The 16747-nt window shown below is 39.6% G+C and overlaps 1 protein-coding gene across 10 annotated transcripts in view; it reads left to right on the forward strand.

Annotated features, from left to right (window-relative positions):
• RNF182 (ring finger protein 182) overlaps nucleotides 1–12418 on the forward strand; it is a 78256-nt gene extending 65838 nt beyond the window's left edge. For all 10 annotated transcript variants that reach the window (XM_080581043.1, XM_080581042.1, XM_080581044.1 and 7 more), the window contains one exon: nucleotides 9192–12418. Coding sequence is in view for 8 of the 10 variants with exons in the window: in XM_080581044.1 (XP_080437170.1) it covers nucleotides 9428–10165 (738 nt within the window). In the remaining 2 variants the exon portion in view is untranslated. The remainder of the gene's footprint in view (nucleotides 1–9191) is intronic.
• Nucleotides 12419–16747: the final 4329 nt, after the last annotated feature.

The raw sequence follows: 16747 nt of genomic DNA on the forward strand, positions 1-16747 counted from the left end.
AATTCTAATCTTACATAATGCTGTTGAGTGAAAACAGAATATATGCCATTGTTTGACATGCCAACTATTGCTATATTGCCAGAATAATTTTCATCCCAGCCATAACTACTTTTAGATATGTGCCTTAAGTGAATTAAATACTAAAATAACAATTCACTATATCCAGGTTAAATTATTGTTTCCTGAGACCCATCCCTTTTCTTTTCAAACTATTAGAACAATCTATAATGCTGGTGGAGAACTAGGCCTGGAAAAATTGTTTATAAGTGTAAATCTCAGTTGAATATGGATTATTTTGACCTGTGTTTTTCAAACTAATTGAAGTAACTAATTGAAGCAGAAAACCTTGTTACCAATTATATGTAACTGACACGTAACCTTCAGTGTCAGTACTGTCCTGTATAATCCCCCACCCTTTTTATTTTTTGTTTGTAATAGCCTATCTAGATAAAATAGAATAATAAAGTCTTTTTATATAGTCATATCCTCAAAAATGTCTGAAACAGAATGAACCAACTTAAACATCCTTAAATGTTGCGCAGATTGCTCTTAATGGCAACAGAAGAAGAAAAAAGTACAGATTTTTTCTATTCTGAGATTATGTTTAGTCCCATTAAGACAAAGCTAATGTAACATTTCCTATTTAAATCTTATTTTGAAGGTTAATTGGAACTTAATATAATGCATTAAAATGGTTCCCCTGTGTGAAGAGGAATTTCTCATGGAATGATGTAATCAAGATTAATTTTCTGTGATTTTGTCTCACCTGGTTGCTACCAAAGTATATAACATAGAAAATATGCCCTAAGAGAAGAAAACCAGTTCAGTCATATTTGAGGGATTTTGCATGTCACTCAATATCTTCTAGTGCAACCGTATTTTTTTTTTTAAGATATTTGTTTGTACTTCTGGACTTCTTTTAATTGCTTACATTCAAACATACAATAGCAAGCAAAACAAGGAGGTAAACTTCCAGATATTCTGTAATCTAATATAAAATTGCAATGTCTATTAATAATGTCTAATTTAAAGATAAATGGTAGACACATGTGGAGGTCAGATATTTAAATATGCTTATAATAAGAAATACAGGAAAATACAGGGAAGCTTTTTACTTTACTATTTTGTATCTTTTCAAGTCATATTCTACAATCTATGTCCTACAGTCTCTTCAATTCTCAGAAGAGCTTTTAAAGGACACACAAAAACTGAAACAAAAAATTGGAACTCCATCTTATTTGAGAAAACTGCCCCAAAACACCCCTGCTACCAAAGAAGAGAATGTCTAACCTTTCTCTAAATTAATGATCTTAAGGTAATGAGTTGTGACATGAAATATTTTCTTATTGGAATGGATCACTTCTTGGTTTCAGAGTCATAAAGGAAAAGCAATTGTCAGTAAGAAAACAGTACAAGAGAAAATGCTAGACCAGCCCAAGTAAGCAGTTGCGAATCAATTAAGACATGTTAAAAAAGTAATCCTGTTCAACAAGCATATTTCTAGAATTAAACTTGTTACAATTTTAGATACAAATTTCAAGCCTTTTCTTTCTACTTTTTCATTTAGTATTATTAAGTCTGTTTAAATGGACAGCTATTAAAAGAGCAGATCCTTTGTCCTTTAGTGGTTTTATTCTTAAAGAGGCCACAAAGCAACCCACAGCCGTATGTCACATTAAGTAGTCATTCAGCATATTGCTATATAAATTGCTCATGAATTATATATGAGAAAAAAAAACATCCCAAGAATTATTGGAAGAGGTTTTGCTTGTGTCTACAAGCCTAACTAATAAAGCATTTCTTTTCTACATCATAGTCAGTTTTAAGATTCATATCAGTACTGTAGCAGCCTCCAGCTAGAATGAAAGTCATTCAGGAATAGTGTGGTTTCAATAAGGCATTCGCCGTTTATTCATACCATTTTCCACTACTACCTAACCCATAATGCAAGTTATTGGAATAACAAAAAAGTATTGCGAATGATATTGCTAAGAGGAAATGGAGTCTGGTGATATTGAACGTGTACATGCAAAGGCTGTAGAAGGTACTCTAAAAGCCAGTACCACAATATAGAACAGAGTGAACCCTGTGTTAGCTGAAAATATATCTCTGCTTACTTTCAAGATTGGTGGGGGTGCAGGAAGAAAAAACTCAAACACGTTAACTGTTTATTTTTATTATTACTATTTCAGATGATGCATTTATATTCCATGACTTCTTATGCTAAATGATCAGAGCCCCATTAACTTGCTTTGAGTGTGAAAAGCTCTGATCTCCCAAATTTGGTATTTTTTTCATATTATAGTACCGTAGAGGATTAAGAGAGATCAGGCAAATACTCTAAATGTTTTAACAAAAACTTCTTATAAAAATAATTGTATTTGATATTAGTTACTTGTGAAGTAGTTAATAATATAGAAATATTTGTTGTGTGTATTGCAGAATCTCTTCTGTGTATTTTGGGGGTTTCTCTGAGAAATTACTTCATTGCCTATCCCATTAAAAACTGCTTTCATGAAAAGACATTTTTCCTAACAGTTTATACAGCTGACCATAAACTAAACGTGGCTCAGTATGCCACATTCTGTAGCTTTTGTGTAAAGTCACACATTGATGAGCGCTGACAGGGAAATGCCCATTGTTAAAACCCATCCAATGTTAGTAGAAATGTGGCATGAAGCAGGTTGGACATGCGATAGCTGCTGGCAATTTGAATGTACTCTATTCAAATGTGAGATTAGTAAAGCAGTTTGGGTTTTTTGTTTTGGTTTGTTTGGGATTTTTTTTGCATTGTGCTTAGCACAAGCTGGAAAAATCTAGTGCAATGGTCATTTCCTGCTGAGTCAGAACGCTGCAAAGCTGTTTGAATGTGAATGCAGTGGTCCACTGGAGATGGTTGTTTCCTGGTCTATGCTGGAGAAGAGATTGCAGTTCGTTTGGGGAAGCCAGAACTGATCAAAGAGCTTCTTTGAGTTTTCTGAAGGAAAGTATTTTGATGTGTTTCTAAAACCCTTCTTTCAAAGCACAGTTTCTCTCTTTAGCTGCTTTGCTGTATTTTCTTTCCAAGTGAATTTCTAACATTTGTGAATATGTGGTTGCTGGAAGAGATAGCACTTCAGAGTGTTTAGCACATAATATTGAAAGAGGCTAGAAAATAACAGATCTGTAAAGATAACTCTGGATTACTTAACAGAAGTAATTTTAGTAAATGGGATTTACCCAATATATTTCTCTAAACAGAAATCTTAGCATATGGGTATTTCCATCCAAACCAGAGAAGTTGGACTACTTCCTCTCTTTTAGCAGAATCAGACTGAAAGGTCTCCCAGCTGTATTCCTGCTTTACTACTAATTTTGTTTCCCTCCCTTCCACCAGTTTTTCCCTGTGTGGAGGAGAATAGACATTTCCTTGCAAGTGAACCTTTGCAAGGACTTCTTTTTCTTGGAAAGTAAGTCTCTATGTATTTATTTCTCTCTCTGCACTTTTTTCCTTCTCCTGTTCCCTAAATACACTTGGCTTGCATTTAGAAGAAACACTTCGAAAACCTTTCAGAATATCACTTTGGGTAGCTCTATGGATGATGATATCATATGCAAGTTAATCTTTGACCTTGTGGTAATTTGCCAATATTTCACATATAACCTATGATTACATTAACAGGAAAGAAGTGTTAGAGATAAAGGATAAAAGGTTGGCTTGATAAACTGGGCAAGGATGATCTTTCATTAGAGAAGGGAAGCACGAATTTCCCATTTTCTTTGCCAGGCCAGCATGACTGAGCTTTGATATTGAGAGTTTCATCTACAACTAATTGTTTCTGGCCCCTTGTAAGCACATTTTGCCTGCAGAATGTTTGATAGACAAGTGCAAAGAGCAGCTGTAACACACTGCACAGCCCATTCACCTCACTCCACACCTGGAATGAAACCCTGCAGCCTGCTTCCAAGCCATGATTAGTAGCAAACTGACGGATGGACAACGGCTCGTTCAGGCTGGTGTAGCCCATTGCGCTCTGTCTGGCCATGTCTGGGGTGGCACACAAAAACGTGCTGTTTTTATTCAGTCTGGTTCTGTGGGTGGCCTTCTCTTGCTCTCAGGGGGTGATACTCCCCCTGCTTCTGGGACAGCCCTCCAGCAGGCTGCTGGATCTCTGCAGAGGCTGCTGTCATTCTTCTGCCATCTGGTTGGGTTGCCTCTCTGTCTTCAGCTTTTCTCCCTTTTTAGTAAAAAGGTCAAGTAGATCAGACTTCAAGGTACAGGCCAGGTGGCATGGGGAAGAGAGGGAGTTGGAGTAGCACCAGGACTAAAGTGAACAGGAATGATGGATTCATTGCTGCAATCCATACCAAGACAGAACTCTTACAAAAGACAAGTGCTTGTCACAGAATAATAGATCTGCTTGTTCTTGGGTAAAGTGCAATGGATGCTGTTATCATTGAACACATCTAGCTTTTTTTATATTTTGCTCTGAAAGCTGCTGTTCATAATAGCCACAGGAATGAAAGGTTCTGCAATTGGACTGTGTTGATCCCATCAGAAATGTTCTGTGGAAGACAGAATAGCAAAAGGTATCTAGGCTTTCTTATAGCAATGAATTCATATGTAAAATGAAAGAGTGATCATCTACAAGACATGTTTTGCTACACAAGCAACTGTTGGCCTGATACTGCAGTCAAAAAAGGGAAAAAGCTGCTCATACAGACCACATAAAGTGAATTAAGGATACCAGAACATTGAATCATGGAATAATCATAATAATAAAAAAGTGTCTTAAAGAGAAGAGGAAGACAAAACACAAACACGCTCCCTTTTTCTGCATACTACTGCAGCTTCTCTTGCTTTCAATACACGCAACAAGCAGATGTATGTGAATTGCTACCTTTTTGGTGGGGAACTGGAATTCAGAGGAGCACCAGTTGATCTGTTCCCTATTTTAATTCCTTATTCTGCCAGTTTCTAGTAAATATTCACCTGGGATACATCTAAAAGACAAGGCAGAAAATCTTAGACAACAGAATAGAAGTTGCTTGAAGGAATAATAGTTGGCCATATTTCTCAAGAAATTTCTAATTTTCTCAAGAAATTGGGTCAATTTGAAGTCAAATTTCATTTAATTTTTTCAGTTTTCTAATATTTTTCCATGTCTTTGGTTGGAGAGCTTTTTAGGGTATGTGGCATATTAAGCTCAAAAAAGTGTCAGTCTTCAACATAGAAAAAATGAGTGGGAAAGTAGGTATTGAGGAAAAAAAATAGAAAATTGCCTAAGAAATCAGGTAAGAGAATAAGACGGAAGCAGCATCTAAACATAACAGATCATTAATAGGAATTAGTGGACAAATTTTTGTTTTCAAAGGAAAGGATGTATAAATGCAAAGTAGTAGTCAGTGCAAATCACACTAGAACACATAAGGAAAAATGCAACATCTAAATCAAAGAAAAAGGCAAACGATCAATGATGTTTTAATGTGTTAATACGTTTTGAAGAGGCTGTGAAGAGAGAAGTGTGCTGAAAGTATCTCTTTATTGTACAGTACATACAGTAAAAAGTTTGAAAATAATTCGTAGAATAGCTTGTGAATGAAACTACAATACGAGGATCGTTGTTGTCTGGAAATGAAGGAAGTGATCCTAATTTGCTATTTGGGACTTGGAACAGAGTCGTTACTCTTTCTATTAATGCTAAATTTGGCAATGTGGTGCCAGTCTACAGGAAGGGCAGGAAGGAGGATCCAGGGAATTACAGGCCTGTCAGTCTGACCTCAGTGCCAGGGAAGCTCATGGGGCAGATAATCCTGAGTGCCATCACAAGGCACGTACAGGACAGCCAGGTGATCAGATAACCCAGTCAGCATGGGTTTATGAAAGGCAGGTTCTGCTTGACTAGCCTGATTTCCGTCTGTGATAAGATAATCCGCTTAGTGGACAAGAGAGAGGCTATGGATGTTGTTTACTTGGACTTGAGCAAAACATTTGATGCTGTTTCCCACAGCCATCTCCTGGAGAAACCGGCTGCTCATGGCTTGGGCTGATGTGCTGTTTGTTGGGTGAGAACCAGGCTGGATCATGGGGCCCAAAGGGTTGTGGTGAATGGAGTTGAATCCAGTTGGAGGCTGGTCCCAGGTGGTGTCCCCCAGGGCTCAGTACTGGGGCCAGTTTTGTTTAACATTTTTATTAACGATCTTGGTGAAGGGATCGAAGGCAGCCTCAGTAAGTCTGCAGAGGACAGCAAGTTGGGTAGGAAGGCCCTGCAGAGGGATCTGGATAGGCTGGACCAATGGGCCACATCTAGTTGCATGGCATTCAACGAGGCTAAATGCCAGGTGCTGCACTTGGGTCATAACAACCCCATGCAGCTATATAGACATGAGGAAGAGTGGCTGAAAAAGTTGCCTGGAAGAAAAGGACCAGGGGTTACTGGTCGACAGCCAGCTGATAGTGTGGCCATCAGGACGAGGGAGGTGATCGTCCCTCTGTACTTGGCTCTGGTGAGGCCGCACCTCAAATGCTGTGTTTGGTTTTGGGCCCCTCACTGCAAGAAAGATACGGAGTTACTGGAATGTGTTCAGAAAGTAGCAAGAAGATGGTGAAGGGACTAGAAAGCAACATATAGGAGGAGCGGCTGAGGGAACTGGGACAGTTTATTCTGGAGAAGAGGAAGCTGAGGGGAGACCTTATTGCTCTCTACAACTGCCTGAAAGGAGGTTGCAGCAAGGAGGGTGTTGGTCCCTTTCCTCAGATGCCAAGCGATAAGGGGCAAGGCAAGGGCCTCAAGTTGTGTCAGGTGAGGCTTGCTTTGGATATGAGGAAGAATTTCTTCACTGAAAGGGCGGTTAGGCCCTGGAATAGGCTGCTCAGGGAGGTGGTGGAGTCACCATCCCTGGAGGTATTTAAGAAATGTGTGAACATGGCACTTAGGGATATGGTGTATTAGTGGGACACAGTGGGTCAGGTTGATGGTTGGAGTTGATCTTAAGGGACTTGTCCAACGTAAATGATTCTATGTTACTGATCTGAGTTCACCTCAGGCACAGAAAATTAATGATACTCATGATGTGAAAGTTCAAAACTATAGCTTTGTTTGTTGGCTTTTTTCTTAACTTTTCAGCAGTACCTTGCCTTCATGTGGGTTGGCATTTCATTTTCTTAGGTCTGTTTTGTGGTGGTTTGGTTTTTTTTTTTCATCCTTTGGTATGTTAGTATCTGATGACATTTATATATGCCGAAAAGTTATCTAAAAGATGATATTTGGAATGAAATAAAAAGGGTAGTGGAATGAAGAAGGAATCCTGAAGTGTAACGAAGGATAAAGGGTAGGTTATAAGAACAGTAGGAGACGTACTTTTTGTCTTGTAGAAGATATTTACACTCTGAAAGTTATGGATCAACCTTCTTATGTTTGCATTGCCTAATTTGTGGAGCACACTACAAATATAGCCACAGTATGAATAATAAAAACAATGGTGAGGTAGAGATGAAAACTAAAAACACTAAAATAAGGTGGAATCCCATTTAATGAATGGGATGGGGGCAATGTCTGTTATAAATTCTTACAGAAATATGTTTTTTCTTCACTATGTTGTCCTTTTTTTTTTTTCTTCTCATCAGTGCATTGTCTGTAGTGTTAACATCTTTGTTTTAAAATCCAGGAAGTGAGTTTTAAAAATTCAGTCACTAATAGACCTAATATTGTGCAGAGCATTAAGAGACAGAATGGCAAATACTCCAAGCACAGTAAAAACAAAAAGCCCATGAAAGAAATTTTACTATACATTGTGGTTGGCAGGTAAAATGCATTGATGAAAGGAGCATATGGCTTGAAAGAGGGAACTTTTTGCCTTGTAGGAGTGAGTAAAAATTTACTAAGGAGGACATAAATTATACTGGAAGGAACCAACCATTTACTAAAACCAAGAGTCAAGAAACAGGTTTATTGAAAGAGAGACACTTCTTTCATATTGCATGTGCCTGCAGTTTACTGGTAATACAAGAGGCAGTTGGACCCAAGTGCTGACCCATTACCAGGGCAAGTTTCTTGCTACAAAGAGTACCCTGGCAGTGAAGGAGAGAGCTTGAAAGCCTGCAAAATTGCAGTGCCACACCCGTCTTTGTGAGGAAGCATCTGCTTGAATCTGGGAGAAGTTTAATCCTCTGGCAGACATTGCCATTGTGTGAATGCTGGTAATTATAGCTCCCTGTAGCCCTGGTTAATGTTTTGTTTTTAATACACGGATTATTTCCTGAAGTCATGAAAATGTGTGGTTACATAATATGACAAAACGTTTGTTAGGGGAGGCTGATGTGTCTGGTGGCAAAAACACTGCACAGGATGGGAGTGCAGCAGAGCAAGCATGCCACAGGCCACTCCTTAGCGGAGGTGTGAAACAGCTGTCACAGCCATAAAACTCTTGGAAGCCAGTACATCTGGAAAATGCCCTTGAGAGACACGTTAGTCTTCACCCTAGCGTTTTCATGATCTCTGATCGGCTCTGTGTTTAGCAGCTATGTGAATAGACAGAAAAAGGAGTTGTTCCTCAAGCAGCAAAATTAGTAAAGCCTGATCGTTTACAAATTTGACATATCTCCCTATATACTTCCTTACAGTAGCTTCAGTCTTTTTCTGTGTCCCCTTCTCCCCCTAAAACTCCTCATTGCTCCAGAATATCACCAGTTTCCTCCTGTGTTGTGCTCTCTACTTGAACATCAGGCAGCACATGGCCTGTTCAGAGCAGAAGCTGGCTGTGTGCTGATTGACCATTGCCCTCCAGGAAGAGTGATTGTTATAAACCTCTCCTCCCTCCTCTACCCAACTTCTAGTGTTCACTACTTTTTTAGAAACTTAATTATCTTCACTACTGCTGTACCTCCTCCAATTTGTTTGAAATTGGACAGCAGGTTCAGAAGTTATTGAGAAAGACAAAAAGCACCAGAGGCTAGGTCTCATTTCCCTAGGAAACCAGGGTTTAAACAAGCAGTCACAGGTCCGTAATTAGATTGCATCTTCTGCTGAGAATTTCGTAGGCTGAGGGAATCAAAGTTACTCACAAAGAAGTTTTATCAGCATGACTGCCACATAGGTCTCATATGCCATGGAAAAAAATTACTGTGGAGGTATATTTAGCAAAGGAGGCTAAGCTTATAAAAAGTATAACTTCCTTGTTTCACCTGCTTTTTCCTTTTTTTATTCCCACAGAAATTCCATGTTGTCTTTTTCAGATGGATGACTGGCTAAGAGAGGACATACAGTACAAAATCCCTAGCAGAAGCTGAAAATGGATGACTTCTACTGATGCTTTTTGATAGCTTCATCTCCTCTTTTCCTGTTTGAGATGGGTGATATGATCATCAGGAAAAAGTTCTAAAATAAGCCTGAGTGACATCTTTATCCCTTGACTCCTCTTTCCACAAATCTACAAATCACCAGAAGAAATGACCAGTCAACTACCAGAGGAGTCTGTGGAAACCCAGAGCTCAGATGAGCTTGAGTGCAAGATCTGCTACAACCGCTACAACCTGCGACAGAGAAAACCAAAAGTGCTGGAGTGTTGTCACAGAGTGTGTGCCAAATGCCTTTGCAAGATCATAGACTTTGGTGATTCTCCTCAAGGAGTCATAGTGTGCCCATTTTGCAGGTTTGAAACGTGCCTGCCAGACGATGAGGTTAGTAGTCTTCCTGATGACAATAACATCCTTCTGAATTTAGCTTGCGGGGGAAAGGGAAAGAAGTGCCTACCAGACAACCCAACAGAACTGTTGCTGACTCCCAAAAGGTTGGCATCTCTGGTCAGCCCTTCTCACACTTCTTCTAATTGCCTGGTTATAACAATCATGGAAGTACAAAGAGAAAGTCCCCAGACTCTGAACTCAACGCCTGTGGTGGAATTTTACAGGCCTACAAGTTTTGACTCTGTTGCAACCGTGTCCCACAACTGGACAGTGTGGAACTGCACATCTTTGCTCTTCCAGACCTCAATTCGGGTGCTAGTTTGGTTGCTAGGTTTGCTGTACTTTAGTTCCTTGCCTTTAGGGATTTACTTACTGGTATCTAAGAAAGTCACCCTTGGGGTTGTCTTTGTAAGCCTTGTTCCTTCGAGCCTTGTTATTCTCATGGTTTATGGCTTTTGCCAGTGTGTTTGCCATGAATTTCTAGACTGCATGTCTTCTTGATAACAAATACAGTGAAATAAGATGCATTGCCACGTGTAGCATAGTTGATTTAGCCTGTCTCTGTATTCTTATTTATTATTATTGTTGTCCATCCCACTAAATGGAAGCAGTGACCCTTTTTACATGGTCCTTTTTTATTTGATTATTTATTGTTTTTTGTTTGTTTTATGTTTTAGCTAAGTGTTGGGCATAAAATTTACATACTGATTTTAATGGGCTGGGTTGTAGAAAGGCATAAAGGAAATTTGGTGCCTGCTGCTGCTGCCACTATTCGGATGAGTAGCTCTTTGCTTTGTATTGGCTTGATCATGTATGTTAAGGCTGTAGGATCTGCCCTAGAAGAAATTAGTACAACAGGCACCTTCCAGTTCAGAGTACTACATCTCTTAATGCAAAGCATCTCATGCTCTGGAATATCTGTCATTTCTGGTAGCAAATGAAGTCACTTTGTTAGTTAATACTAGAAGAAGAAGAACTTATCGTTTCTTTTTCCAGTTCTTGTTATAGCAAAAATATTTGTGGGATGCCCAGTGGTCCATGATTTTTTGTATTCTGATATATGAGGAACCTTTTTTCCCCCCATGCTCAAAATGTGTCTTCAAAACACTTTCCCAAACAGAAGCCCACTTTACTTGTCCTGTAATTGCAGCTTCATCTGAGAAACTCCTGTTAAAGAGTACTTTTAGGGACCCAGCCACACATTTGCTCTCTTCTAGGGGTGCTTTTTAAGTGTGCATACACCTTAGTTTTTCTTTGAGGGTTCAGAGATCTGCAGGCTTCTCCATCTGTGTTCCATAATGATTACCCTCCCTCCCAGCATTTCCACCACCACACGATATTTCCAACCCTTTAGTCCTTGTGATAGATTGTCTGACCAATTTCATGCGCAACTACTTTTGGGTAGTTAATGTGGAAAATTTCCCTTATGTGACTTCAGCTGTCACGATAGATCTTTATTCCTCATCATTAGGAAATGAACCTACAATGACTAATACACATTTCAGAAAAAATCTGAAATGGTTAACGTGGCTTTTTATTTGTTTTTGTTGTTTTGTTTGCTTTCTGACCTCACAGAATAGGCACTGTAAGGAGGTACTGTGACTTTGGGGAGGATTCTGTTTAGTGCGTTGTCCATAATGTTTAATACCCTGAACTCCCTCTGTCACCCTTGTGAGCTGACAGCACCCTAGGTATGGCAGTTAGCCTGACTGGACTAGTTGAGTTCAGAAGAATTACTGATGATTTACCATTCCACAAATAAAATCAGGCCCTGCAAGGTTTGCTTTTATGTTGCATGGTTTAGGCTACTTTTTCCAACTACTGGAAGACCGTAAAAATAAGAAATGTTTAATGCTTGTGTGTATAACTAGGTCTAGTCAACACCACAGCTGCAACCTCATTTTTCTGAGCACAGCAAGGTGAAAACTGAGAAGAAGCAGTTGATCAGTGCAAGCACAGCTTTTGGATCAGGCGCAAGATTTAGTAATCTCAAGGCAATGTAAGAGGGAGACGGGTTGGCTGCATGAAGACTGAATGTATGGCCTAACAATATATTCTTAGAGCAAACTGACTTTGGTAAGAATGAGAAATGCCAACAGGAAAAGGAGGTTATAAGTGGTTGTTGTGTCTATCAATGGGATTTGAAGTCAAGTTGGTCCAATTTTTGTAGATGGTACAGGTGGTGTCTACGGTTTAATTCCTATTGAAATCATGGGGAAAATGTGAAAATGTGAAGGTCCTGCTTTTCTTGACACTCGAGTTTATAATAGTGCATATATATGTGTGTGTATGTATATATAGACACATATGTAAGAAGAAAATATATAGCAAAATAATAGTTTTCAAGTGTGTGGAGTTACCGAGCTGTGTACTGAATGATGGAAGGAAATGTTTCAGACTTTTCTGTAATCACTTGATAACAATTAGAACTAAAATACTTTCAGAATTCCTAGAAATGACTATTCCGAAGTAATTGTTTTTAATGTTTGTTGTAAAGCACATATGGTTAGAAGAGCTGTCATCTCCAATCCAGGTATACTGCAAGGTTTGACTCATCTATGAACTCATAAATTTTAAATATCCAATAACAATCATGTCAAAAAAAAAGGCAAGAAAGAGAAATCTATGTGATTTACTAGTACTTCATAACTTTGGGAGAAGATGTATTTGTAGTGTTAGGGCTTTATGTATTTTAGGGTTTGTTCAATTTGTCTGAATATAATATCTCTAATAAAGGGCTGGCTAATACAGGAAGTAGGTTTTGCAAATGTGTGATGTATCTGTTTTACCTCTGTACAACGTGTCTGCAGTGCTACCTGTTGTCTTTCCCTTTTTTTTTTTTTATTCCATTTGATTATGATTATTTTAGCTCCATCATCAGATATTTTGTACTCTGTTTTAAAACAGAGCCTAATCTTGGCAGGATTGCACTGGTTACATATCACAGCACAAATAAATACACTTGTTATTATACTTCACTATTTTTAAGACTGCCACACAGTTAAATTTATGCTGTTACTTTAGACTGTGCTGCAATACTAATCCACTCAAAAATGTGAGTGCAGGAAAACATACTGATTGTGTAGCTATTCCCTTGCTCCGCCAGAGCACGTTATTAAAGCTTCGGTCTCATAAAATTCCTGTATGACTTATAATATGGCCATTGAGAATTGCCAGGAGGTCTAAATCTCAATTATTTGTAGAAAACACGTGAGAAGATATTGCTGTGAGGTTGAGGCTAGAAGAACTTCAGCTATTACTATTTAACTGTTTGCATTCTCTACCACCCTTAAGACTCAGAACTGAAAACTCATGACCTGTGTCCTCTGCGGTGGAGTAGCTCTGCCGAGGTCTGTATAAACGGGGCTAGAACCGAATCCTGCCCACCAGTGTTTCCCTCCCTTTCTGTGGCTTTTTGCTCTCCATGGAGAGTTATGTCTCCTGTAATGGTAAAATACTGCTACATTTATGCCAAGAGAATTCTCTTTGAGTGGGATTCTACTCCTGCTTTGCCCAGAGACATGACTCAACAAGGGACAGTGTTATAAATTCATTACTACAGGACTATATTACCCCAAATAAGGTGTTCATTACCACAGGATTATTTTACCCCGAAAGGTGTGTGGTTTTTTGTTTTGTTTTGTTTTTCAATTCCTACTTATCTTACCCTGTGAATGCAGACTGCGTCCTCACCAGCTGCTAGTTTACAGTGCGATATAGCAGTGTCCGCCGAGGGCTGGGGCTGAACGATGCAGAAGCAGTCACGGGACACACTATCATGAGGATGTTGAGGTGGACCTTCCTCAGAGCAGGACCCCGTGAGGAATGAAGCTCTCCTGCAAGCACGGCCTGAGCCCAGAGCCTGAAGAGCAGTGACCAGAAAGCGTGTTACGCGTGGAGTAGGCTACAGGGAGCAAATGGGACGGTGCAGGAACATCAGGGCTGTGACTTACGGGGCAGTGGGCTGTGGGTCCAGCCTGGGAGCTTAGGGACAGCTGTGGGGATTAAGAGGGACTGTGGGACAAGGGTATGGAGTCCCAGGGCTGAGGTTGTGGAGCTGTGCAAAGCAGAGAGGGGCCTGTACCTGGGCAGAGGATGTGCTTTAAAGGATTTAGGGATAGAGCTGCCAATGCAGTTCAAAGTTTTTCATACTGACCCTTTTATTTTTCAAGTTCATTTGGTAATCAGAAGCTATTTGGTACTGTTACTCCAGCTGAATATTTTCATTTTCCAAATGCCTAAGTATTTGCCTTTGTAATTAAAAAATATCCTTAGATTTGGACGCAGTCCCTCTATGATGTTAACGACTTAAAGCTTTGATCTTGTGAACACAATTGATTGAAATAAGGACTGATGTCTTTGGTTTAGTTGCATTGTGAGCTTTGTCCTACCACATTTGACTATATGCCTGCAAAGCTGTATATGCTAATATAAAACACAATAAAATAGGTGAAGTCTTACCCAAATAACGCAATCGGCAAACTATGGGGCTGCCAGCATTTTATCGTGCATCCCAGAATAGACACTCTTCCCGATGGGCTTTATCATCTAAAGACAGCAATGGGTCCAGCAGCACGTAGCCAGATAGACAAGTACAGAAGAGGAGAGCACAGCATTCCAGCTAAAAGGCTATTGATCACCCTAACCAGAGGAAGGGGAACTGAGAAGATTCACAGGAGAGCAGTTGATGTGTTTGAGGGACCTCCTTGTGATTAGGGTGTGGAACCGTGTGGGTAAAGAGTGTTTTGAAATCAAACAAAATCAAACAACCTTTCCTAATGCACTGAGTTTATAGCTCAGTCCAACAAAAAAACAGCAACAACAACAACAACAACAAGATTAGGAGTGAAGAGATGGCAAATTGCAGCCAGGATGTGAGAGTCAATGGGGTGCAGAGGGGAAATGGCAGCAGATTGTTGAAACAATTTTGATGTCAAAGCAAGCCAAACCCATGGCTACGTCTTGCCTTCTCCTGGCTGGTCCGAAATGACTGCGAGGCTGCCCCACGCCTGAGGACCACCACAACTTGGCACCCTCCCCAGCTTTACCTCTGTGGCAGCTCACTGCGGTTGTGGATCTTGATTTCTAGTACAGCGGGTGTAAGTCATGATTTCATCTTCCTGTGTGGATGACCGGTATAGTGAAAGGTCCACAGCCTTCTGCTCTCAGACTGGCTTGTTTTAACCGTCCTAAGCTTTCTCAGATTTTGTTGCAGGATTTCTTCATGTTTTTATAAAAGCAAGACAGTGCAGTTTATTTAAATGGAGCAATGCCTTCAAGCAGGAAAAAAATGGGGCAAGAAGAAGAACTGAGAATTGTGAAATCATTTTAGGACATTCAAAGTGATGGAAAGAGACTTCTGAGAGTCAACTTTTACTTTCACGCAAGCAGATTAGATGTTATCCTTTTGAGTGACATCAGTAAATATTTAGTGCTGGAAAGTCCTCATGGAGTTTTTAAGTCTGTCAGACCTTCGGCACAAAACCTCTGCTTCCTGCACAGCACCATTCTCTGTCTTTTGCATCACCCTGCCTTGTCAAAAGTTGAAGCTTCACTGTTTAAAGAGTTCTGTCATAGAGGATAAATCTCCAGTACAGGGATGCTAAATCATCTTTCTAGAGACATGTGTGGCAGTAACAAAGCTTTCAGTGCTAGACCTTAAACAAAGGGAAGTCATCTTGCAACTTGAATGGGTAGCATAAATTTCATTTTGAATCAAGTTTCATTGTTCTTGGCAACGCTACAACTAAAATCATTTTATTGTATTTCTGCCTCTTGCTTGTGTTATATGAATGTGGTTTGCATTTAAAAATATATTAAATCATAAAAATCAGAGATGGGTGGAAAAAAGCCTAAGAAGTCATTTTATCCATTTCCTCTCTCCCCGTAGAGATGACTGCTTTCTCTAGTCTGGTTTTAAATATCTCAAGTGATAAGGCCTCCACCCCTTCCCTTGAGGGACTTTTCAGCCATTTAATAGACATCTTTGTTAGGAAATGTTTTCTTTGTACTGAGCCTGTTCTTTTTTTTCTTTTTTTTTTCCCTTCTGCATCATGTAATTCCTTTATTCTGTGCCCACTGTTTTAAATTCTGTGAAATCTGTGAAATGTATCGTATTTTTCTCTTTCATACCACAGCTGAATGATTCATAATCATTGTTGTTCAAGCAATGTAAGAGATAAGCAACCAGTTGCTGAACAGCTAATAATGCTTCCCTGGGACGGCATGCCATGTATCAGTAAACATTTCCTGGCAACTCCTGGCTGACACTTCTTTCTACAGTAGGGAGTGAAAAATGTCAAGTGAAACTTGAAGAAATGCGTCTTCCCAAGGGCATCCACGGCAATATTACTGGCATTTCAAGAGGTGCTGAGGCAAGCAGCCTACTTCTTTAGATAGAGCTTTTCTTTCTAAAAGTGGATGATTTTAAATTTAAAAAAAAAATATGCTTTTAAAAAGCATTTAAAAGTCCTTTTCACAACGAAACCTCTATGTGAGAACCACACTATATCAAAACTCTTAACTTGTTGAGAGACAAGACTGTATTGATTGCCACTCACTGCGGAGCAGTTTTTGCTGACAGCTTAGCTCAGATGAAAAATTGAATTCAGTGTAAAGAAGAACAGTTTGAAAAGACGCCTTTGCAACTGTGTCTCTGGAATCAGATCTGTGCATGAAAACGTGACTCATCTTGACAACAGAAACATTACATTGCCAATTTAGTTACAACATCCTAGATAATCCTCTGCCTATCTCAAGCAACCGGAAGGAGCAGTGTGACTAAGGAAACCCTAGGTGGACAGGTGTACTTCATGGGGTTTTTGCATTCAAAAGACACTAACTTAAAAAAAAAAGAAGCGCTATGCTTCATGAACAGACGCTGATCCTAGGCCAGGTGAATGATCTGCTGATTCAAGAAAGGTCTCTGACAGTGACTGGTGGTGGACACATGCAAAAAATACCAGCAGCAGCCCGCACGGACAGTGAGATTCCAGTATACCTCCTCACTTACGGCAACGTGCAGTTTGGAGACCTCTTGAGATGGAGCTTAACCAGTGCCTGTGGGTTTGATTCTCGCCTTTG

The sequence above is a fragment of the Anser brachyrhynchus genome, assembly GCF_964034855.1.
Source record: "Anser brachyrhynchus genome assembly, chromosome: 2".
NCBI lineage: Eukaryota > Metazoa > Chordata > Aves > Anseriformes > Anatidae > Anser > Anser brachyrhynchus.